The 25407-nt window shown below is 42.8% G+C and overlaps 2 protein-coding genes across 3 annotated transcripts in view; both read left to right on the plus strand.

Moving 5' to 3' along the window:
- PRKG1 (protein kinase, cGMP-dependent, type I) overlaps positions 1-23941 on the plus strand; it is a 514986-nt gene extending 491045 nt beyond the window's left edge. For both annotated transcript variants that reach the window (XM_009275074.2, XM_009275075.2), the window contains 8 exons: positions 3948-4087; positions 8206-8295; positions 10735-10876; positions 13090-13253; positions 14194-14316; positions 14414-14476; positions 15532-15598; positions 19832-23941. In XM_009275074.2, the coding sequence (XP_009273349.1) occupies positions 3948-4087; positions 8206-8295; positions 10735-10876; positions 13090-13253; positions 14194-14316; positions 14414-14476; positions 15532-15598; positions 19832-19930 (888 nt within the window). In that variant the 3' untranslated portion in view covers positions 19931-23941. The remainder of the gene's footprint in view (positions 1-3947; positions 4088-8205; positions 8296-10734; positions 10877-13089; positions 13254-14193; positions 14317-14413; positions 14477-15531; positions 15599-19831) is intronic.
- Positions 23942-24464: 523 nt separating this feature from the next.
- DKK1 (dickkopf WNT signaling pathway inhibitor 1) overlaps positions 24465-25407 on the plus strand; it is a 3372-nt gene continuing 2429 nt past the window's right edge. Inside the window, exon 1 of the mRNA XM_019470956.1 lies at positions 24465-24586. Within this exon, the coding sequence (XP_019326501.1) occupies positions 24465-24586 (122 nt within the window). The remainder of the gene's footprint in view (positions 24587-25407) is intronic.

Genomic DNA, 25407 nt, shown 5'->3' on the forward strand with positions numbered 1-25407 from the left:
TCATACTAAATCCAAAACACAGCACTGTACCAGCTCCTAGGAAGAAAATTAACTCTATCCCAGCCGAAACCAGGACAAAATTTTATTTCTAATTCTTTCCTGCCACTGGGCCATTCAGCAGATACGCAACTTTAATATTATCGTTGAATGTGGACATTTATAGTGGCCTTGATGCACTCTTACCATCAGTGCAATGAATTTCCAAGAGAGATCATTTTGGAGATGTTTGTGCTGGTGAAAGGGCAATGACTGGGTAAGGTCAATGCGAGGAGAGGAGTGAAAAAAGGAGGAAGGAAGGGAGCAGAAATTCTTTTAACTTGCAAAAAAAAGGTTGAGAGAGATGGAGGTTGGTGGTTACCCAGTGTCAGTCCACTTAGTGGCTCAGCTGTTCTCAGAGAAGAGCGATTGAAACCCAAGGCTCCAGCAGGTCTCCACTGAATCAATAGTTCTGAGGCCTTTGAAATACAAGATGTTGCTTCCAAGTGAGTGAAAGCTGATCTTGTGAGCTGTGTAGCAAGGATGGCTCCTTTGCAAACTGCCTGCCTTGGAAAACTGCACACTTTTCCCTGTTCTGAAGCATTTAGGAGATTTTTGTGGTGGGTTTCTTTGGGAGGCTGAGCTTCCTGCCCAACATAACCCGTTCCTTCTGAGCCGAGAGTCAAAATCCTTGTGGCTTCTGTGGCTCCCTGTGCTATTTTTCTCATTATAGTTGGAGAACAGGGTGTTCTCAGCAGCCCATTCTCATCTTCTCAAAGTTAATCTTTTTTTTTTTTTTTTTTTAATAAAAAGTCCAGGTGACTCCTGGATTTTTTTTTTCTACTTTTGAAATGAGATTGGCATTAGACATGGGGTTTTTTTCTATTAACTGTCATGAGCTTAATACTATAAATTACTGTTTGTAAGAATAATAAAAATGACCTGGAGCTCCCCAGCTTTACATCATAAAAATAGTCCTCACAGTTACCACATTTGGCAGAAACACCAGAGCAAGGGGAGGACTCAGGCATGTTGAAGAAGGAGGAGAAGTTTGCAGGATTCATTTTCCAGGTGGACAACCAGATGATCCAAAATGTAAGCCTTAGATTTTGTACCTTGGCAGCTTGTTTCGGTGCATCAGCACATTTAATGCAAATTAATCCCCCCGCTCTCTCAAACTCTCACAAATTCTCTGCGTTATGAAACACAACAGGAGTGGGACTGGAAAATGGATCTAAATTCTCTTGTGGCATTAGGTCAAAATCTTGCATTAGCTAATTGTAGCCACCTGATTGTTCTATATTTAAACATTTGTGGCAGTGATAACATTATCAAACACCAAATAAAACCATTGCCTTCTGTTTCCTCATAGTGATTTCCTTTCCTGTGCTTATTTTGCAGCTGTGCAGGTACACATAGGAAAGCAGGTTACTTCCCCAGGCTCTCCACCATGTGCCCAGGCATTCCTGAAAAAACAGTAATCAATAATAGAAATAGCCTTTTTAATGAAAGACACAAAAACTAGGTAGTCAGAATCCATGGTATTAAAATGATAATACCAGAAGGGGTACATTGGGATTTATTCATACTACACTTTATTATAAAATGTTTAAATTTATTCATCTGAGCCTCCACCAGGTTGTTGTGTTTATTTCTAACACTGATGTCTAGTACGGATTAACATTAGAAAAATAGGAATTTATGTTTCAAGTAAGTTTAGAGTGCTCAATACCTTTTTTCTTCTTTTTTTTTTTTTTTTTTATTTTTCATGTCCAAATTGACCAAGAACTGTTCAAATTTGCTACTGGAGCTACTTTCTTGGTTCCACTGTTCATTATTATTTGTCTGTGGACAGCCTAACCTTAAAAAATACAGGCTGAAAGAAAACAAATCTGATCTGTAATATCTAATAGGGATTTGCACAGACTTTTGTTTGAAATACTTTGTGTGGCAGCTGATGGCGCTTGTCCATCACGAGATGGACAGGTCTGATGGGAAACCACGCAATCTGGATTGCCATCAGAAGCAAGAGGGATAAGTTCTCCAGAAGTACATGCTTAGTCATACTAAACCTTAATTGATTTTTTTTGCAAGTTTTAGTAAATTCTGCTCAGCCCAGATTTTACCTTAACTTTCATCATATCTTCATTCCCTGTATGTCGCCTCACTTCTCTCCCTGCTCCCCTGAAACAGCCTGGTTCAATTTAGATTGGATAATATCAAATAATTTACTTCAAACAGTTGAACTAAAGTCCATATGCCATTTATTCAAAATGAAACAAAAAACCCAAACCCTAACCCCAAACCAAAAATGTTTTTATCACTTTCAGTCTGCCATAAATGCAGAATTTCCTTCTGCTTTGAGCTGTGGTCAAACCACATAGCGAAAGCAGCACCTTGTAGCACCAGTTCAATAAATAAATGGGCAGCTCTACTGCATAGATGAGGAAAAATGTTTTTCTTTATTTTATGTGGATTGTTTAGGTCTTTGTACCCTGTCTCCCTGAAGATTAAATGGCAAACACAGGCTTCATGCAAGGCTAATAATTACGAGTCTCAGTGTGAAATGCAGAACAGCGCCTTTGGAAAAAGAAGCATTTCATGTGGGCTTGGAAATGCTTGCGGCTGTGGGGAAAATAAGAAACCACAAATCTGGGGACCAAAACCCCAAGTGGTTTTAAAACAGATAAATACATGCATACATATATACATATTGAAGAACTTATGATGAAAACTTTGGCCATGGACAGGTGGACTCTCATTTATTATGGTTTATTTCTGAATCATTTGTGGTGGTGTTGGAAATCTCTTTGTCAGCTGAGAATCAGCCTTTCGGGTTTGATTTCCTTAAGCTATATGTGTCTTTGTGGACATCTGAGTACCAGCTTGATCTCTGACAAAGATGGGATGCTGAGGATACCATCCCTTCTTGCATTTTCCCTGCTATCTGAACCATTACGTGAACAAAGCAAATGCAGAGGAAACTGTTCAAGGTTATGGTATGCAGCCTGGGAAAAGTGTGGAAGGTGCCATGTCTCATATCAGCCCGCATTTCTGTTACCAAGAAAATATAAAAATAGATATTATATTAAATAAATTGTGATTGCATGAATGTTGTCTCCTAACCTAAAAGGCAAGCTGAATTTCTGATGGGGCTTGATGACAGACAAGCCACTCATCTGCTGGCTGAAGCCAAATTCCTACAAGAAAACGAAAATAGAAGTTGCCAAATGACACCTCTTACTATAAAGGGGGAAAAGCATTTAACTGGCAATATTATTGTGAGCAGCTGCTGGGGGAATTTAGCAAACTAAGAGGCTTGGTAGGTCAATGACGAGGTTCCTTTCTCGTTTGGTGGTGACTAAGAGGAGATGGCCAAGATGGAAAGGATGGCTGCGTTCCAGCTGTCTTTGGGATGGGTACCAGTCCCTCAGAGTGGGCTGGGGATGGCTCAGGGTTCAGAAGTTACCAGGGTAATGCCGGCGAGCAAGCAAACAACTCCGGTCAACCTCGTCTCGGGGAATCAGGCTAAAAATAGCTTGTTGAGGCTTAAGGTTAAAAGTAAAGACGTGACCAAGCAGTGCCGGTGAAAAGCCAGCTCCACTCATCCTCTACAAACATCCAAGGACTGCATTTCCCTGCCAGAGCTGGTGCATTTGTTACTAGCTATAGAAAAAGGCTTTGTGAAAGTTGTATGTTAGCTAGCAACATCTTCTGACCTGAGAGTAATGCTGACGGTTGTGTTTTCCCTAAAACACATGGAGTTTTAGAAATGGCTTTTCAATTTAGTGATAGGCCAAGTATTTAGAAGTCTGGTTCATACTGAAGTGAAGCTGATGACTGAAGAGGTGAGAGGAATTATTTGAAGGTAGGGTGGTGGGATTAGTTGATCCCCATGCAGCTGGACTGTCACAGCTTGGCGGGGGGGTGCAGCCTGCTTCTAACCAGCGTGTTTGCCTGCTCTACCCAAGGTCCAGTTGAAAAGTGAAGAATCGAAAACATTTGCCATGAAAATACTGAAGAAACGCCACATAGTGGACACGAGGCAGCAGGAGCACATCCGCTCGGAGAAGCAGATCATGCAGAGCGCACATTCAGACTTCATTGTGAGGTACCATCCCTCCACCTTACGCGCTGCCGTTGGGGAGCAAAGCACAGCCAATCTCGGCATTTCATAAAACCACACAGGAATAATCCATCCATCACTAGAAAAACACTTTAGCCATGGCTTCCCTGCAAGGGACTGCAGATACAGTGCAAGGAATAAGGTCTTCTCCAGGCCAGCATGAGATTACTCTGCCCATGGAGGACACCTGCCCAAGCCTAAACTAAACTCATGTCTTAACTGGTTTGCTTTGTCCCCATGCCATGCTCACATGGCTTTGTGGCTCTTTGAGCAAGCAGACCCCCAGTCTGCAGCCTGGGCAGAGCTTGCTGATGCCGGCAGGCGATGCTCTGTGTAGACATACACAGCGTGACTCAGTGTCGCCCCTGCTCAAGGTTAATATTCCTCTTTTTTCTGAATTTCTGAATTTTCCTTCCCGCAAAGGGAAGCTAGAAGGCAGGGTTTAATCTTTTGAGATCATGCACTGCCATGTGAATAAATAGTTGTATCCAGCGGTTCTCTTTAGGGTGTATTAGATAAATCCAGTTCAGCGTCCCTTGACTCATCATGGGTAAATGTGCTAAAACCATACCCCTCCCCAAAACCTAAGCAGATGCAATTCTTCAGTGAATAAAATCACGTGCCAGGCATTTTTGTTTGTTTTAACCCTAATAGCAAAGTTCTCTAACTCTTCAAGGATTGTGAGTATCTGTCAACAGGAAGCAGAGATGGTTCTTTATATGGTTTAGGTCAGGATAAGAGCAGTGGGTGGTGAGGACCTCTGGCAGAGCAATGCATTTCACTGAGCTGGAGGTATCTAAAAAGGCAGCCTCTGGTCTAAGCCAAGGGTGCTGCATCCCACCCTCGAAGAGACGACTGAAGCACTTGCCTTTTGCCGGAGGAGATCAACCCCGCTCCCAAAAATTGCTCCAGAGACGCATACTAACCCAGGGGTGAAACCAAATCCCTGTGATAAAAATGCAAAGGCAAGCACGTGGACGGGACAGGCACCCATCAGTCGCTAAGGGGGTGTTTCCTTCCCGGGCTGATCCATGGGATTCCCCCGGAGCCCACGGCTTTGCCTCTGATTCATGGGTGACAACTGCAGCCCGACACCCTACCCAGCTGCAGTTTCCTTCACGCTGTAATATTTAATTCACAAACACGGCCCCGTTACCTAGGCTAGAGCCAAATATACCTTGTGGGCTATTTCAGCCTATAGATTTATTTTCTGAAGCCTGAGCTGTCTCAGGATGGGGATGTAAAGGGAGGTGAAGTGCAGGGCCAGCCAACCGGAGGGACGTTTTGACACCATATCCAGAAATACCCCCTCCTAAATAAAAAGCCTGAGCCTGCAAACATTTCTTAATGGAGCCACTGATATTCACAGCTAATAAAATAAATACTACTTCTTTCCCACTTTTTATTCTTTCAGTAGGCAGGTGAAAAAGGATACGTTAGCCATAGGTCTTTTACTTCCATATCATGCAATAATTCCCATCCTTTACAGTAACAAGCCTCCCTTAACTATTTTTAATACCCCATGGAAATCTTGCACTGGGAAGGGACTTTCTAAGTCATAAAGTCCAACCTTTTGCTATTGCATGTGCTGCAGCTAGAAAATCCTCTCTGGTTTATCAAACTATGTCTGCTTTTCCCCCTCGCTTCTCCTTTTGCATGTCCACAGGGACTTGAAATTGTTATAGTTTCTATCCTAAAATTATTCATAACCTGTTTATACCCTTTCTTGGGCCAGCTGGGATAATATTTTTCTGGGTGCTACAGGCAGAAATCTTATCACTTCGGTAGTGTTAGTAGTGTTTTGAGATGCCAGTTGAAAGGTGGGTTTAAAATTTATCTTGGAGTAAGGACGCAACCTCTGGGATATCAGAACAGGAAAGACAAAATTCCTGAAGAACCCAATTATTTTCTTAATTCATCATGAAACTGTTCATTAAAAATCTTTGAAGAATAGTTCAGTTTCATTATTAAAATGAATTAAACCAGGCAAAAGAAGCAGAAGAGGCCAGGTATCACTAAATAAAACTTACTCATAGATAAACTAAGAATTTCACAGAACAAAATGCCCTGTGTGGGTTTGGCAAACGGCCAAACAAGTGTTGAGCCATGGATGTCTTGCACTGGATCTGCAAGTATTTAGCTGAATAAGAAAATAAATGAATAAAAGATCACTTCAAATATTGTGACATTTTAAACTTACAACTGCTTGATCTACTGAAATAGTGCAGTTTCATCATGCATAAACTTTATGCTTCCATTACAGTTGATAAACAATATTTGATTTTTTTTTCCTGCACATTTTAGGCCAGATTTGATGCCCATAAAATTTTCCAGAAAGCAATTTTTCAGCAGGGCTACCTTAATTAGAGAAAGTAATGCCTTATTTCAGTAGCATTTAAATTACTGAACAATTAAAAATATTTAGTTACTCATATTTTGGATTCTTGAATATGTAGGTTTTCTGTAAACCTTAACGTAGATGAAATGTTTATTAAGATAAATTATATTTTGTCCAACTGGCAAGAAGCAGAATTTTTTTTTTGTTAAACTCATAGATTTTAACCATATGAAATGGTCAGTAAGTTTGTTCCAACTTTTTCTGAAAAGCACTTTATAACTGAGGTTTTAAATGTCAACATAGGTAATACTAGAGTATGGAAAGATCTGAAACACGGGTTCATTTTTTTTCCTCTAAATTTTGTTGTGGCTGCAAGTAGCACCTTTTAGCTACAGAAAATTTCCCAGGTAGATAAGCACTGAGCATATTCAGTACCCAAACTCCTGCCTACATCACAGCTGCACCTGCTGGGATCTTCTTCTGTTAAATGTGCCAAAAATATAAGCTGTGTGCTGGATGCTACGCAAACACAGACAGGAGACAAATGTTGTCTAGCATCATGATGTGAAAGCATATTGGAGCCAAGCTGTAGCTGCCAGGATGTTTTGCCACATACCTTAAGTTAATATTTAGCTGAATGCCTTTGAAAGGAACCGAATCCTGCTGTGTTTTCCCCCTGGTCCATCACACAGCTCCATAAAAGATACTAATAACTGGATTTATCACTAGCTGGGAAGAGCTAGAATCTGCAAAACCACCTGTTTTAATTTATATCATGTTCCATCAGCCCTTTAATTTTTAACTCTTTGATATTCCCATGAATGGAGCAATTACACCATAACAGAATATCCCTCAGCATCCCCTTCTGCTGCGGAGCTCAGATTTTTAAAATGAATTTCTAAACAGTGCAGCTGCAAAGAAACCTTTCCAGTATCCATGTACAGCAGGCTTGTTCCTGCAGGCAACCTGAACCGATATACCCACATATGTAACAAGAGGTAAAAAAGTAGTTCAACATTGAAATTAAATAAAACAGCTAATACTGAATTCCCTATTTTTATTTCCATAGTTTTATAGTTCCATTTGTTTAATATATCATATTAAACACAGAGCACGGATTTTACCAGACAATTTAGATTGTACTTGAGAAGGAGGACAGGTTCATAAAGCCTGTCCCATCTATCCCTTTAGGCAACTTTTCCTCCACGTTCAGTCCCTGCGAGGAAGAGGAAGAGCACTTTTAGATACCTGCATGTCAGTGGGTTCTCTTTAAACTCTACCACATCATTGGGTTTAAGTTCTGAAATTAATCACAAATTGGGTGGCGCTCCTTTGAAATGATCAAATGGAAGGAAGACTGCTGATCTGCAGCTGGACTCAGTAGCGTGAAGAATAAGATGATATGGATGTTATAAAAAATGGTAGGAAAACTTCTCTTTCAAGCACATCTGCAAAGCCAAGTGTCAGGTTATGTCATTAGAAATGGCAGATTTTATATATAGCACCCAGAGTAGTGGTGACCTCTTCTTCTGAGGTCCACGGTATACTTCACAACTCAGATGCCCATCCTTTTCTGCTGAAATATTTCCCACGCAAGAAAAGACATTGAAATGATCTCCTTAAATGTAGCACTAGCTCTGAAAGATTCCCCTTAGTCTTGTGGTGCTTCCTGGGATGAAGCCAGCGGTCTGTGAGAAGTGGGAACGATTGGTGCCTTTGCTTGTATTGTGGATTTATGTATGATTTTCTCATTTGCCAATAACAGGCTGTACAGGACGTTCAAGGACAGCAAGTACCTGTACATGCTGATGGAAGCCTGTCTAGGTGGAGAGCTCTGGACAATTCTCAGGGACAGGTGAGTTGTAAGAAACCATTGTCCTACAAAGTGGAATATTTTTTAATATGCCTCCAGATAACCAAAGGTCTTTATCTTATTCAAGGCCAGGTTGGATGGGGCTTTGAGCCACCTGGTCTAGTGGAAGGTGTCCCTGCCCATGGCAGGGGGTTGGAACTAGATGATCTTTAAGGTCCCTTCCAACCCAAACCATTCTATGATTCTGTGATCTTTCATGGGCAAAATCTGGATCTTACCATGCTATGTTTGATTTAAGATCCCAGAAAAGTAAGGAGCTATTTTTGTTCCTATGCAGTTGACTAGAGGCAAAGTGAATCCAGTTATAACTGAGAATAAGGACTGATTTAGGTTGGATCCAACATGTACAAGACTTTATGTAAGAGGAGACTTATCCAGAGCTACTTTGTCATGGCCTCTCTGAAAAAATACAGAAGGTAGTGATGGTAGCAATGGTAGTTGTGATAAATTGCATCTATGACAAGTCTTTGACTGCCCTTTCCCTGTGTCTTCATCTGTAAAGGGTACCCCTTAATAGCTGGCAGCATATTTTAATTTTAATCCAAATAATTAATTATTTAATTAATTTAATCTTTAATTACCTAGAACAACAACTTTTGCAACCACAGAAATTACAGCTGTGTCCTTGGTGCCCACACTACTCTTTCTCACGTTTGGGAGTCTGGCTGGAGGCTCAGGCACCGATAGGGAAATGTGGGACTGTCTTAAGGGCGACAAAGACTTTGGGCACCACATGGTAGATGATGGCAGAGAATGACTCTGCAGGGTGCGGCCAGTCATTGCAGGAGGTGCAATGTCAAGGTCAGTCTTGCTGCATTCCTGCAAGACATGTTCCAGAGATAGGGTCCTTCCAGTGTGGCACCTTTAGGCATTGCTGCTGTGGCCATTTTAGACTCTGGACTTGCAAACCAAGGCCCTGAGGTGGCAGTGGCATTAGTGAGGGTTCACAGTTGCAAATGAAATCCATGGGAAAGTGCATTTTCAAGGTAAAAAATGCAGACTTCTTCAAAGTCATGCGAAAAATCACAATTTCCCATCCCAGAGAAAGACCTGCTTTTTTCATCTCAGTATTTGCCCCGGTGCCCTCCCTCTGTAGCTGTGAATAGCAACATCCACCTCTATCACAGAGGCACTGTGATAAATAGCATCTATTAATACTTCTTAATATTTATGACACAGTCAGGTATGATAGCGATGAGGAGGAGGAAATCAATAGTTCTGCCTGGGCTTTTAGTCCAGATATCACATATTACACAAGGGCCGCTCATCAAAGTGGGAAACAGGATCATGCATCAAATCCACACCCTGCAAGGAGCACTACACTGTCAGGACACAGAAGTGCCATGGAAAAAAATAGTTAGGAAAGCATGTAATTACATACTGCGCTGTAACGCACAAGCAAATGTGGTCCTGGTATTTCCTGCCTTGGGAGGGTTTGACCTTGCAATGTTTGGTTTTGGTTGCGGGTGGGTAGGTGGCAGGTGGGTTGCGTTGGTGTACATGGAACATGCACGTAATGCGCCTGCGAGGCAGGAAAAGATGTGGTGAATTGCGTGTAACTATGTAATAAGCTCATAATTGGAACATAATTTAATTAAATTTGGAAAGTGAAAGAAATGCATCAAAAAGATTGATCAGAAAGCAAAGATTAAATTCTTTTTTAATTACCTAGAACGAATTTTTTGTAATTCTTCCTTTTCCTAACAGCATGCCTTCTCCGGGCCATTAAAACGAGAACCGTACCAAAGTTAGCAGGTGCCGGGTTGTATTTTTTCATCGTCTTTGTCAGAGGCTGATAATTTCATCTTTAATTCTCTCGGCTTTAAATTGTGGTTCTGCTGCCACCTAGCTTAGACACGCTTCTGAGCTCAGCCAGCTCCCACCGTGCACTCCTGCAGGGCAGGGGGATATGGTTTGCTTCGGAAAACTGGTTGCAAACTGGTGCTGAAACGAGGATCCAAAAGTGCAGTTTATGCTGAATTTGCAATTAACACTTCAAGTCCTAGCAACTGTAATTTTTCTGCCTTTTGTCTCGGTTATGAACATTAATACAGGAATTCTTGATCTCCACAGCTAAAAATAGTTTTATCACCCAAAAGTCAAAGATTATAATTAAAAAAATCACCTTTTGCTTACAAGATAATGATTTGTAAATTTTAATTCTATGAGAAGAAATTATAAAATAAAACCTAAAATATTTTAGATATGAATGTTTGATATAAGGGTGGATTGAAGGGAAAGATGCTAACTTCAAAAATGAAAATGCAATTAAATTTATATATAAAGGTGAGTTAAGCAAGAGGCACTTTCTGGGTATTAGAGTGATTCTACTGAACTGTATAGATATTTTAACAGCAGGGTGAAATCCAGTAAGGGAAAAGATCTAATCGCTTTATCCCCTTTCCCTCTCATTTTACATAGAGGTTCATTTGAGGATTCGACAACCAGGTTTTACACAGCGTGCGTGGTTGAAGCTTTTGCCTATTTGCATTCCAAAGGGATCATTTATAGGGACCTCAAGCCAGAAAACCTCATTCTGGATCATCGAGGTTATGCCAAACTGGTGAGTGCCTGCAACATCTGGTTTGCCAAAAAAAGTCACCGCTACTACCAGACAACTGGTGTTAGGGGTAGAGGAGAACACAGGAGTAGCCATAGAGGGTCAGAAGCAAAGTCCACCCAGCCCAGGATCCTGTCTCTGATGGTGGCCATCAGTAGATGCTGAGATGAGATCAGGGCAAGGGTGTTGTTACCCACCACCAGGATGTTTTCCCAACCTCCAGCAGACTGAGACTCAGGGTACAACTGAGCTGAAAACACTAGTTCCTACTTGAAATTCAGATCTGTTGTCCTGAAGTGGAAATGTTTAGAGAAGAGCATCAAGGGAAATCCATCCAGCTGTTTTTGAGCTACTGAAAGACTGAAAAATAACTTGAAAGTAAGTGTCTTAAAATACTGGTGGGAGAGGGGGAGGACTTGCATCTGTGGGCTTTACAGGCAACGGGTGAAGCAAGTTTTGCAAGCTACTGTTTCTGTGTCAGGTCCTTTGTGTAAGCAGTAAAAAAAGGTGTTCTTAATAGAAATATTAATCCTGACCCTGTCATGGCAAGAAATTATTATTATTAATTGCTCTGGACTGCGTTGCTGAACTGTGGCCAGTGCAGCTTCTTGCTTTAGGAGGGCCACTTGTGTTTTAGCACTGATAACACACCTGACTGATCTGTGCAAACTCCTCTGGGATGACTGCGTAAGGCTCTGCCTGAAACTGCTCTTCCCAGAAGGTTGTGGTCCTTCTCCTTGCTGTCCCCCTGCAAGATCCACCTCCTCAAACCAGGATGACAGCATGTCCAAGACCTCCACCCCCAAAATTAGGGAGTTTCTGATGGGTTTCACTGTATTGCTTTGTTCACTCATACTACTTTTTTGCCTCAAAAATCACTGTAGAGGTGCCCTGCATGTAAGGTACACTCCAAATGCCAGGTGAGACCATGGAGAGGAGGAGAAGAAAAGAAAGACTTCCCTTGGTGGGAGGTGCTGGAGGATGTGGGTGCTTAGGAAGCCATCAGTGAAGGATGGGCCAATGCACTCCTAAAAAGAGCTGCGTCCAAGAGGGGCTGATGCCCTCCCTGAAAGTCACAGGGTGCCAAGGTTTCTGTCTCTCGGCTTGGGGACTCTTCCCTGCCTTTGGGAAGGGAAACCCAGGAGTGGTGTCAGCAGGTGGGAGCAGTAAAGTCAGACCATCTCCATCATGGACCTTTATGGCCTGGTGGCAGCCACTGTGTCTCACTGTGACACTAAGCCTAATGAGTGACATCAGAGTTTATCCTCTACAGCATTTCACTAAGGCCGGGGGTGTGCAGCGAGGTGTCGGATGATCGAGAAGGATTAGGTGCAGGACTGTCCTTCTTCTCACCCCAGGAGGATCTGGACCAGGGTCTCTGCTGGTCCCATCACCAACCCCCAGCTGCTTAGATGTTTTGACCTCCCTGAAAACGTCCATGATAGTACAAGCAGTGTCCCAGATCTCTTGTGGGACTGTGACCATGTAGGACATTTTGCCCCTGACCAGCACAGGAAGGTGCAGGAGCATCTTGCAGCCATCAAGGGACAGCAGAGTGTGCTACAGACCACAGCTCTGGGCCAGCACAGTGCCGAGGCAGGGGAGGGCAGAGGGGCTAGAGCTAAAAATACAGTAGCTCTGAGCTCTGCCTGGGCCCCAAAGGATGGCTTTGGTTCCCAGTATAATCTGATTTTCTGTGCTTGCTGGTGCCATAGGGGCACGGCTATAGGGGCACACTGAGGTTTGTGAGCCCACCAGCATGTTGCAACAGCCTCAAGCAAATTGGGAGGACACTTGTACTGCATTGCTCTTTATACTGGGGGAGAAACCTGAACTTTTCAGTAGATGCCAAAATGGTCAGTATTTAGCCTAAATAGTTCCTTGCTCAGGTTAAGGCTGGGAATTTAAAAAAAACAAAAGCAAAATAAATCAACCCAAGCTGTGAATGATACGAAGTTACATCACCCAAGAAACCCTTGGTGCTGGCATTTGTTCTTCTTCCCTCACGAGAATCTTCCTTTTATATTACGAAGGATAAATCGTCAAAAAGGTCACTGCAGTTGCCTGGTTCTGGAACAACCCACGATGCTTTAGTTAGGAGAATATTCCCACAAGGAAACCTCCTTTCTGCTTTGCTTCACTTCAAGAGGAGTGGAGCACATGGCCGACATTGCCTCTCGTGCTCTGCCCTGATGGTACTCTGCTCCTTTCCGCAGGTCGATTTTGGCTTTGCAAAGAAAATAGGATTTGGAAAGAAAACATGGACTTTTTGTGGAACCCCAGAGTACGTAGCCCCCGAGATCATCCTGAACAAAGGTCACGACATTTCGGCAGACTACTGGTCACTGGGAATCTTAATGTATGAACTCCTGACTGGCAGGTATGGGCATCGGGGTCGGCGCCGCTGCTGAAAATAGATCCAAATATTTCTGCCGTTGTCACCCTGATTAGGCAAGGGGAAGGTTCAGAGCGTGTACTGTAGTGGCACAGCACTATGCTACTGAACCTAATAATTAGTTTTTCCACTTTAAATCACAGCTTTCATACAGACCTCTCAAACGGCAAGACATGAGCAGGCTTTTTAGGAAGTGATGTGAAATGACACCCAAAACATCATTTTTGGCCCTGAACTATAACTGAGAGTGAGCTGAATGTGGTAGGGAAAGGGTTTGCAATTCAACTGGGGAGGTGCAGTGATGGGCTTCCCTATGTCTGAAAAAGAGGAGATAGACCTGACACCATGGGGACTTGAGTCCCAGTATCCATCCCTTCCCTTATTTAGTTTTGGTTGTATATATTACTGCTCATGTTGGCAGTAGCAGCTTCCCTGCACTTCCTCACCTCATCTCCCATCACTCACTCCCAGGGTACAGGAGCTGGAAAAGGATCCATCACCTCAACCTGCTCATCCCTTGGGGCTAGACCCAGGCCCCTATTTCTGTTAAACCAATGGAAACCTAATTAATCCCCACTGAAAGCATGTCACAGCATCAGAGAATAAGCCAGCGAGCGTTGCTCAGACCCTTGTTCCTCGGGCTGTTGGGACATGGGCCATCATGGAAGTGAGAGGTTTAGCATGTGCTGCTGCAGAAAACATGACTTTACTCTTTGGTACTTCTGTCCAGCCAGCACCGCTGACAGTATCAGAGCTCCTTGGCTGAGAAATTATTAAGATCAGAGGAAGCAAAGCATTGTTAGTTGTCGTCTACCTTTTCTCATTTCAGTAGGGTACTATGTTTTGCTTTGTTGGGTTTTTTTAAATTGATCTTCAATGCTATTTTAAAGAGAAGCTTTTAATCTTTTTCCTCTCCCCTCTGAAGTCCCCCTTTCTCAGGCCCAGACCCCATGAAGACCTATAACATCATATTAAGAGGAATAGACATGATTGAATTTCCAAAGAAGATTGCCAAAAATGCTGCTAATTTAATTAAAAAACTATGCAGGTAAGCGTATGAAGTATAATCACCTTGATCTTATTTGCAAAGAAATGAATCGTTCAGAAGGATTAAGAAAGTAACCAATTTGTTATTCGTTTTATAGGGACAATCCATCAGAAAGATTAGGGAACTTGAAAAATGGAGTGAAAGATATCCAAAAGCACAAGTAAGTGTCTTCTCTACCATCTATCAGATCCAACCCACAGAAACATGCATTTCAAATACTGCAATTTTTAACAAAAAATACTCTTCTTAAACTCCTTTGGCCTTTCCCTTCTAGTGTGCTTTAGACTCTAATTGAATTTCCATCAGACTTTTTTTTCCCAGTGCTTTGGTATAGATGCCAGCCTTGCCTATCAATCAGCAAAACGCATTGCACATTGACCATTACACTTTAATTACTCTAATGCAGAAGAGTATTTGGAAGCAATCCAACTCGGCCACTGCATGCTTGGATTTTTTTTTTTTTTTTTTTTTTTTTTTTTTTTTTTTTGAGGAATCTCTTTCCAAGGTTTTCCTTGATTTCCCTCCCTGCCCAGCCCAACACACTTTCTCTCTACCCATAATGTTAACTCATCATCCCTTTTGGTCTGATGGGAGAAAGTTGTTAAGTGATGTCTCATAAGTTTTCACACTGCTGGAGGGGAATAAGAACAAGTTAGAGACCCATTGCAGAAGCAGGCTATCTCACCCATCCATGCTGGTCCTTTTCTTCTCCCATCCCCAAAGCAACAGAAATGGCGGATGGACATTTGGGGTGGACAGATTGAAGGCTCAGCTCAGGGCTCATCCACCCATCTAAGCTGCTGTAGCTCGAGCAAACCCAAGGTGCCCAAATCAGGAGGAGGACATCCCTGTGCATGCCCTTAGCTCCCAATCTCATACGAAGGAAGGACATTAGGGGTCACATATGCGAGGGATTGACCCTATAGGAAGGAAAGAGCAGCTGCCAGGACATCTGCAATGAGGAACAGTTTTCTTCTGAGCACTGGTAATTTGTACTTGCTGTGGTATCACCACTGGGTTGCTATACACACTTCATTTTCAGTCCCAAAAAACATATATAAAGATGACAGGAAAAATTATTAAGACTAATTGGACAATTTGAAGAAGATGACTGCAGGAAATAAAACCCACTGTTGAAGCAATTTAAATTTCATTTTGTGCTACAGAGACATTTTCACCGTATGTCTAACTGTTTCATTATTCCCTCCCTTCTAGATGGTTTGAAGGCTTTAACTGGGAAGGGTTACGAAAAGGGACACTGACACCTCCTATAATACCAAGTGTAAGTTTTCCTACTTATTTTCTCCTTCCCAGCCAATAAGTTTCTTTTACATGAATGTTGTGAGCTTCAGGCATTAATACGCTATAGATAAGTGGTGACAGCATGTGCTTTATTTCTTCTGGAGATGCTTGAAGAAGTCACGTTAGAGACATTTCTAGCTATACTTGGTCTCTGGGCAGTCTCTTCCAGGAGAAGGCAGTTTAGGGAGGGCATACTGCAATGAAATGCCCTTTGCAGCAGGAGATCAGGGCAGGATCACTCACTACTACACATTTTTCTCTTCCTCACCTGCTCCATTTGTTTCTTCATCTACTTTTCACATTTCACTGGAGAGCTGCCACTTTCACCCCTTCCCTCAGATGTGTCCTCTTTCTTTCTCCTTTATTCTTATTTCTTTTGGTGAGGCAAGTGGGATTTGTATGCCATCTCCCTTTTCTTTTGCATTAACCTTTCCTTCTGTCTTTTCTTTTGTGCTTTTCACCCTTTTTCCCCGCGTCTGTGTCCAACATGAAAAGCCCTGTTACCGCCTAGTTTATGTTTAACTGGGAGCAGACATGGAGGGACAGCTCGACTCATTTTCCTTTGGAGCAAAGCTCTTCCTTTGATGTCTTTGTGAGCTCTTTACCCACAAAGCCCACTGCAAAGGGAAACCAAACAGGATTAGCTGATAGAAATTACCTTGGCCTCTTCTGTTCTGCAGCCTCCCCTCCTTGTTTCAACTTAATCCCTTTCTCTCCGTGCCTCTCCCGCGGGATCACCAAGAGAATGACATTAGCAATCATGTTTAATTGCACCCCGTTGCTCCATCCGCCCGTGGTGCTGCACCTCCTGCAGCAGCGGCAGGCACGGCTCCGGGGCTAAATCTGCCATCCCAAAGTTTTCTTAGCAGCTATAAAAGAGCAAGAGGGTTTTGCATCCCCCCCTTTTGCCCTATGGGCTGCAGAAGTTACTGGCAGGGGGGGGGGGAAAGCAGGACTTCACAAATATCTGCCTAAAGCAGGATGCCCAAAGAACATATAAATGTTTTATAAATCAAAACTGTGTTTTTTCGGTTAAGCTTCTTTTTAATGACTATTAATTTGTCAGCAGTACTGTTCACCACATTTCAAGTCAGACTATGAAGTCAAGTTTGCTCCTTTATATCCAGTTTCAATTCCTGGTTTACCTGTGCAAGATGTCAGTGTAGCCTGAAAATGCCCCAATATGTTTCTCTACTTGTTTTTCATGGACTTTTAGTTTAGTAAGAACATTTCCAATACTGCTTTTACCCAATATACATATGGAGCCTGCATGTCTAACCCTCAGACAGCACAACCAGCAGCAGTGACTTCAGCGGTATCTGCTCTCTGTGGGCATGAATTGCTCCCTGATGTCCCCAAGCTGGGACATTGCTCCACCACTAGAAATGGTCTCTGCTGCTTTGGCATTGCCTAGAAGAAGGCCTCTTTCCAGCCTGTTGTGCAGGAAATCATGTTTTCTTTGCTTTTTCAGTTAGGTCCAACACGGTAGGAGAAAAAGGTTGTGTGAGCACCCAGTTCACTTTGTTGGCGTTATTTCTTGGCATCATCAAGGCTGTATGTTCATGGATCTGGTGACATCCTACCAGGGAACATGTCTGTGATTGCTCCCAAGAGAGTGATCTGCTGTCACCCTTTTGGCCAGCACACCACCATCAAGGCTGTCCAAAGTAGATGGGAGCATCCTTCCCTCTTCAGAGGAGTCCTTCTTCCAGGACAACTCAATGCTGACAGCCATACATTGCCCTAATCCCAATTCAACACAGCTCATTCTTTCCTAGAGCTCTTAGGACTAATATCTTCTCTAAACATACTCTTGAGATCCTCTCCAAAACCTGCCTCCATTAACTAGTGAACCTCGTCCACCCCAAAGCTGTCTGTCCCACTGAGCCTTGTTTTCCACAACCAGCTCAGTTGCTTTGGCAAAAGTCCCAACTGCCAGTAAGGGCCATATCTGAAAAGTGACCTAATATACATAGCTCTGGGAGAAGAAATCAGGTTTTCCTTCAATCAGTGCACCTCACCTTGTTATCTGAAAAGGAGCCAGCAGGGCTAACCATAGAGACTAGCTATTTTCTTAAGAAAAAAGCCTTCCCCAGGTCTTAAACCCTCATCAGCAGTTATGTGGTACTACCGGCAAGGCAATCCTTAGCTGCTCCTTAGCTCTTATTCCACAGGATTTTAGGAGATCTCAGTTTACAGCCTGCTCCTAGGACATTGCTTCAGGGAGCAGCTGAGCCTTGATACCACCACTTAAATCTGTGACAGTAGGTGTCCTGAAAAGCTTTCCTTCTTGACTCTTCCAAAGATGTGCTGTCTTGCATCACAGCTCTTGCCTTTGAGAAAGACATGCAGATCTTTGCACCATAATTCATCTCAAGACCTGATGTTGGTAAGCAGCCAGACAGCTGATACTGATGTTTGCACTTTATCTTCTTGGATGGACAGGAGATAAATCTAGAGTGTCCTTTCTTGGCTGAAGAGGGCATTGAGAGGGACATTTGTTCCCATGTCTCTGACAGTGAAAGACTGCAGGCCACGTAGGTGACCTGGACCTCAGAGCTGTGGGGAATCGCACACAACAGCGTTAACATCACATAAAGTCAATCAACAGAGTAACAACTCATCCAACCTTTCTTCCCCAAATCATATTTCTTCTAAGAAAAAGAAAACCCTCTACGTTTGAGGTGTTGGATATACTCAGCCTTTTTATTTTGTCAGATGAAACAAAAGGCAATCCATTTCCCAAAGCAGGACTTACTTCCCTTAAAGCCTCATCTAACCAGACCTCAAAAAACCGTGCTTGCCCTGCTAGGTGCTCCCAGAGTGGACATCTGCAGAGGAGCCCCAGGGAACTCCATAGATGCTTTCACCCCATGCAGTCCACTCATACACTGTCCATCACTGCTGAGAGGCTTTCGCAAGAAGCTACAGCTCATGTGCGTCCTCCGTGAACGGCCACACCAACTGCATCTCTGATACTTTGGTAGCTAGTACCTTGTACATACATCTCCAACACTTCTGCTCCCAGAGGGAGAGCTCACATGGCGTGGGCTGAGAGAAGCAGAGGGATGTGGTCCAGCCCATGGCACCATGGAGGAGGGTGAGTGTGGAGCACCCCAAGGGTGAGGACCCAACAGGTGAAGGCTCTCCAACTCAACAGTGCCAGCACCAGCAAAGTAAACAGTATTCAGTACACAGGGAAGCATCTCATCACTCTGTAGTACTCCACTAAGCTTTTACAGGTCGGTTTTTTTCAAAGTGAGTTGGGTATTCAGGGATCTTAATTTTCCCCAAGATGTCTTCAGCAGCAGGGAAATGCCTATGCAGCTGGGCAGCAAATTAAATTTAGAGCTGAAGCTGGAGCTCTTGTTGATCAAATAGTCTTTTCCCAAGGCTTATAGCAGCATCCAGCATCAAATACATCTCCTGGACTGTAGGCTGGGCTCTGGCTGTGGCTTCTCCACCAGCTGCACAAGTGAAACAGCTAAAAAATACAGCAAGTGTTTCCTGCGCAGCACACCTATGGCAAGTGCAGTCCCCTCCAGCCTGCGCTGGCTACTTGGGGTATGGCTCAAAGTACCGATTTTCTCTAGTAAGACACTGATTATTTTGGTCTGGAGAGATGCTGGTCTGTTTTTGTATTGTTTCATTTTTTTAAATTGCATTGAATGTATCAGGGCCTCATTGTAAGAAAGTTTCAGTCACCATTGTAAAGCAAAAAAGTTAGAAATTATCTAGCTATGGTAGATTTTAAATGACATTATTTCCAAAAAAGAAACTTACTTGACCTTCATCCTAGGAAGATGGGTTTCTCTGGTAGGCTCCGTAGGCTGAGCAATACTTGTCAGGAAACTCAAAGGCAGCAGGGCCCAGCTCACAGCCTCAAATTCAGGATCCTGGAGCCATGAATTGGAAATCCTGGGCTTTGGGGAGGCCCAGGGCTTTTCCAAGTCTATTTTGCCAACCTTGTAATCATGGGTAGGACAGTTGCTCTTGAACTAGAGACCCTAGAGGGCCTGGACCATTAGAGTAGGGGGGCTGTGGGAAGTCCTGCTGGGATTCAGCAAAATGTTGTTGAATGCAGAATTTTTCTTGCTTGTTGTAGCTAGCAATGAATGCTTTTGAATGATCACAGTTGTGAGATGGAGAGGAAATGTCTGCAGAAGTCCACTCTGATGATCGTTCCCTTCTTGTCACTCTCTTCTTTCCGCAGGTTGCATCTCCAACAGACACAAGCAATTTTGACAGCTTCCCAGAGGACAGTGATGAACCACCCCCTGACGACAACTCAGGATGGGACATAGATTTTTAATGTATTTCTCTTACCTGCTTCTGCCTTGCTGAAGACAGCTTCCTGGGACAAGGCTGCCAGCGAAACTGAAAGAATTGGGGAGGATTAGTGCTCGGGGTCACCATGATGCCTTGATTGATGCTGCTACAGTAACTACAGTGGCATTAGGACTTATTGCTTAGATGACAATAGTGCTCTTCATGTTTTATGTTCAAACTTAAAATAGCAGTTGACATGGTGGTCCTGACGCAAAGCCTTTCACCGGTAAAGAAATATGTTTTCTATCACTGCGACGATCTTGCTACACTCTTAATTATAAAAGTCAAGAGATACATAGTGTAAGACACACTTAATTCTAGCTGCAAGGTACTGGCTTTATCAGTAGGATCAATAGTAATTTATTGAGTGCTGTAGCTAAATACAGTGCAGGATTTGGGTTACTCCCACCCTCCAAACTCTGTAGGTCTTCTACTATAGGCCAGTGTAGGAGCAAAGGAGGACCACAGTAGTACTGGTCAAAAAGTTCATGTCAAAGCAGTGGTAAAATTTGTCCTTTTTCTTTCCGAGCAGTATTCTTGACAAGACTGAATGTTACCTTTCCTCTTTCTTTTTGAGAAAATTTTTTTTAGCCTGGTAAAACAAAAGCACAACTGCTCTAGATCCTGTTAAGGCAGATATGGGTTGCTTCTCTCATAGAGCTGAGAACATACTGTAACACAACGTTTGGGGTTTTTTTTTCCTTTCCCTTCGTACAAATACATAACTGCATGAAAAAAAAATCATGAAATTAATCCATTTTACATATAAAATAGTGCTTAAATAATGGTCCTGTAATAAAGTGACAGCAGCCCACTGGTCTTATTGATTAGCTATTAGGCATAAAACTAAGCTTAATTTTTACCTTTTTAGAACCCAAAGGGAAAACATAAGACCCGTAATGTACTTTATAGGTGCTATGTACATCCTTCATCTGTGAATATAAATTGAGTCAACCACCATTTCAGAAATATGTAGCAAGAGGTATTGTTCTCCATCAGGCTCTTAGATGACTTTACGTCTCCATGTCTGCATCTTTTCCGTGTTTAGTACAAAGCTAGTTAAAATAAAAGGTAGTACAAGGCCAGTTTTCTGGCTCTGTTTGTAATATTGCCCATAAAAATGTAATCCTAATGCCTCACAAGACTAAGGAGCTCCATGGAAAAGTCAGTGGAATTAAATGGAAAACCAATATTAGATATGTTCATGTGAGGTCTCTGTGTCTCCAGTGTACCAGGTCCCCAGTGACCATGTTAAGGCACGGGGATGGTTAGAGCCGAGTCAGCTCATATGAAAAAAAGAGCTGAGGAAAACGGTATTATTGTGTGTACACTTTTCCCTCACTTCTACTGCTTTTCCTTTGCTTTAGTGCAGTCTCTTCTGATTTGTAGGACATAACAGAGGAATCCTGTCCTGGATGCCTGCTGGTTGCATATGCATGGGACTAAAAGTTTATCAGCTTTCAGTCTCTATAACAGACGCTGCCCCAAAAAATTAGCAGATGCTGCCCCATTTCATCTCAGAGCTGCCAAGAGCTGTTGTATATGCTGGAAGTCAAAAGATGAACTTTTGCTCAGAAGTCATTTATATGACTTTTGCCTACATAGTACATGGAAAATGTTAAGTTTTAACAGTAAAAAATTATTTCCCTGATGCTAGATCCCAACTCTTTTCCCATGTTCCTAATGAAAGTGACTTAATAGAGTGTATTAAAAAGATATTTTCTCCCCTTCTTTGACAGCATCAACAATGTCTGTTATTTGCCAGCAAACTAAAAAGCTCGGTCATCGCGACCCCTTCGAAACCAGTCTGTGTCGCTGAATTTGCTCCTTAGTTTTCAGAAGGGTGAGGCGACACCATCGGCACAATAACTTCAGGTATTCATTAATCATTAAAACTTGTTTGCCTTGAAAACCATAGGGAAAAGACAGTAACTACGTCTCCTGGGAATTACTCGTATGGGGCAAATACACGATTGCTTTTCAGCCTTTCTCTGAGGGATGGAAGACACTGAAAGCCAATGCTGAACACTAGGGCTAAAATAATCACTAGGCATCTTAGCAAACAGGCTGCTGCCTAAAAGCCAAATTCTTTACTCACATCCCCCCAGTTTTTCACTTGATGGATATGGTGACGTTGGAGGAGAAAACTTGTTGCGTTTGGTAACTTTCTATAGAAGAACAGAGAGAGGAGTTTGTCCCAAAATGATGATATTCAGTAGCTGAGATGCAGCGGTCAGTCAAGGGGTTGCTGGGAGGAAGGACCATCACAACAATTTTGGGGAGCAACCCGGAAACATTACGGGAAGAAGGTTTTAAAATGGGCTGATGGGTTATTTTTCTTTTTCCTATCCCTTTTTCCTTGTGCTACACACGGTAATTAATACCTGCAGCGTGCGGCATGCACTGTACCGAATATAAGTTTATTTTGATATCAAACACCTCACTCGACTTCCATCACCTTTCCTAAGCATACTTTAAACAACATACTTAGCATATGTATATGATAAACGCCTTCATTTATAAGTAATATATTTGAGTTGCATTATAGATAGATATATATATTCACAACAACGGATTGCCTCTGTGTTTCCACTTACTGTCCTTTCTTCTTTGTCTCCTTTTTTAATATATGGGATGACGGCGTATTTACGTAAGGGGAAATCAGCTCCCGTATTTAAAACGAGTGTATTAAGATTGGTGTCGCTAAGACACAGAAGATCCGTAGCTTCTCACAGTGCTGCATTATCCATAGCAAACTCTTATTTAACAACAGGACCACAAGCGAATATTTATGTAAATAGGTATTTTCGTGTTGATACTTTGTGGTACACATATAACTTTTTCTTTTTAGAGTTCCATGGCATTATTACTTCATTTTCTTATTTGTAATGTAATGTTTTTAGATCAATAGACTTGAATTAATGTCATAATTGTCAGTATTATTAAACTTTATGTCAACTGTACTGTTAACTCATCTGTCCCATAATTTTAGAACATGACTAGCTATCTGGCATTGTTGCAAGTGCCTTAAATCCATGGCATCCTAAAAAAAAAAAAATTTACAAATTTGGTGTTATGCTGCATGACAAAGACAAACACACCTCAAAATGTCGTCCTTTCTTAGCTTGCTGCGTTTTACAGTTCTTTCTGCTACCAATTTCTAAGCCTTTATTATATTATATTAATGAATTACAGAAATGATGAAGTCGTTCTCTTATTTCTGTTCAATGTACCAGAGCTGTGTATCTGTTAATGAGATACAGAGTCATTTCTGTGAAATGTATAAATGTTATGTGCGGGTCAAATTAATATATGACATCCTATCAGTCTGTAGACAGGTATTCCTGTTTTGCTAAGCTGTGCAGATTCAACCCATTGTGCCGTCCAGCGCCAACCTCCCGTCTTACACAAACCCCATTAGAAATCTCCCACCCAGAAAAAAATGATGAGCGACTCGGTGTGCAACCTGACCTGAAACCCTGACACAAAGGCGTAGCTGGTTTGCACCACTCAACAAAACAGGATCCATGCTTTTCCCCTGACTCCTTCGATATGCAACCCACCGCAGAGGCAAGCCCTCGGCACTCCCGCAGAGCTGAGCTGGAAAGCTGGAAGCTCCTCGTCCTCCACTGCTCCCCAGCCACATAAACCAGGCGTGACGCTGAGACTTGGGCGGTTTTAGGGCTTTACCGGCAAAAGGGGAAATTCTCGTTTGGAGTTGCCTATCATCCCGAGTCCCAGCTTACACTGCTTTTACACTGGCCCTTTGTTTTATATTCTTATTTTCTCCAGTTTTCTTCTTACATGAAAGAGGTTTTGTTTGTCAGAAAAACATCGGTCATCCACCGGTCGTTGGCCGGTTGCACTCTTTTGATGTAGATTTAAGAACTTTTTTTCATAAACTTAACCGCTTTTGTTTTGCTCTGTATTTTCCCTGCAGCTGTAATTGCCGAGTGCCTGTTGTATACTTTATAGAGTTGAAATAAAAATAATTACTTTTGAACTCTGTGTCGGTGGCTTTCTTCCACAGACGAAGCCAAGTTTGGGAAAGTTCTTCTGGTTAGCGATTAAATCGGGTTTTTAATTCTCATTTATGATGATACGCCGTAAGAGATAACCTAACAAAATGTATGGCACTTAGTGATTAGTACCGGGACCCAGATTTTCTGCAGGATGCAAAGGCAAATGGCCACAGTTACTATACTTTAGTGCTTATTTGCGCACTGGCATCACCCCGAGCAGCCTGGCCGAAGGGGTCTGAGACCAATGGAAGTCCTGCTTCGAGCAGGGCTGGCACCGGGTCACCCCCACAGCTTGTTTCCAACCCAAATTATTCTGTGAATGTACTAAGCGATAAGCACATTTGCAGCATGTTTAGTCTTCAGGGATGAAGAATCCACTTTATATTTTGACTGATGCCAATATAAGCAAGTCCAGGACACGCAGCTGGGAAGGGACCATATTTCCAACATGAGTTGGCATCATCCCTAGATGGGATGTGACTGCAAACAACACCCATGTCAAAAAACAATGGTGTCCTTGTCATCACCGTCCCTTACAGGAAATGCCAAGAGGTGGTGATGGAGGCGCAGCCATTAATGGCAGCACAGCCATGGGATGTCATGAAGACATCACCTGTGTATGCAGGATGATGCAGCATTCAGGATGCTGAGACTCTGCCTGTCCCGATGGATTTAAATCCATCCCTGGGAAACTGCTCAGCGCCCAAGTGACATAACTGTCTTCATTAAATCTCAGCAAGGTCAAGGTTAAGGGTGTACTTCAGTGCTATGTGGACACAGAGACAGGTAGAAACTGGGGAAAGGAGCAAGAAAACATCCTCCCAGGAGGGAAATAAATTTGGTAACTGCCTAAGCAGGAGCCAGGAAATACCATGAGATGATTTTGCAGGTTGCAGCAATCACAGATAGAAGTTAGTAATAGAATAAAAAGCCCAGGGTGACGTGGCCCTCACCTGAAACTGCAAGGGGAATACAGGGGTTTCGGGGCAAGGTGTGGCCTTCATTCCTGCAGGCTAAAAATAGCAAGGCCCCGGTTCACCTGACTGTGGCAGGGATGTCTGCCAGCTGCTGACTCAGCAGCACTGCTTCCGCCAGCACCTGCGTTAGGTGCTCGCCGAAACTTTCCCAGCCAATTATTAGCCCGGCTTGAGCCTCTAGGGCCTGAAATACCTGATAGCAGCTCCCCGCAGAGTGACAGCGATGCCCGTCCCGCTGGAGGTGGGTGAGCGCTCCTGAGGTTTTAAGGGCAGGACTGTAATGTCTGAAATCACCCACCCGTTCGGGAATAAATATTTATGGTGAGCTCGGGCATCGCTGCGGTGTTTAGGCTTTTTGCCTGTATTTTCTTTCAAACCCGGCTTAAAAAAAAAGAATAAGAGGCTGTCATAATGAAAAATCAATTTAATTAATTGGGTTTTGCTACTACACTTGCAAAACC

This window comes from Aptenodytes forsteri, unplaced genomic scaffold (assembly GCF_000699145.1).
Source record: "Aptenodytes forsteri isolate BGI_AS27 unplaced genomic scaffold, ASM69914v1 Scaffold320, whole genome shotgun sequence".
Taxonomy (NCBI): domain Eukaryota; kingdom Metazoa; phylum Chordata; class Aves; order Sphenisciformes; family Spheniscidae; genus Aptenodytes; species Aptenodytes forsteri.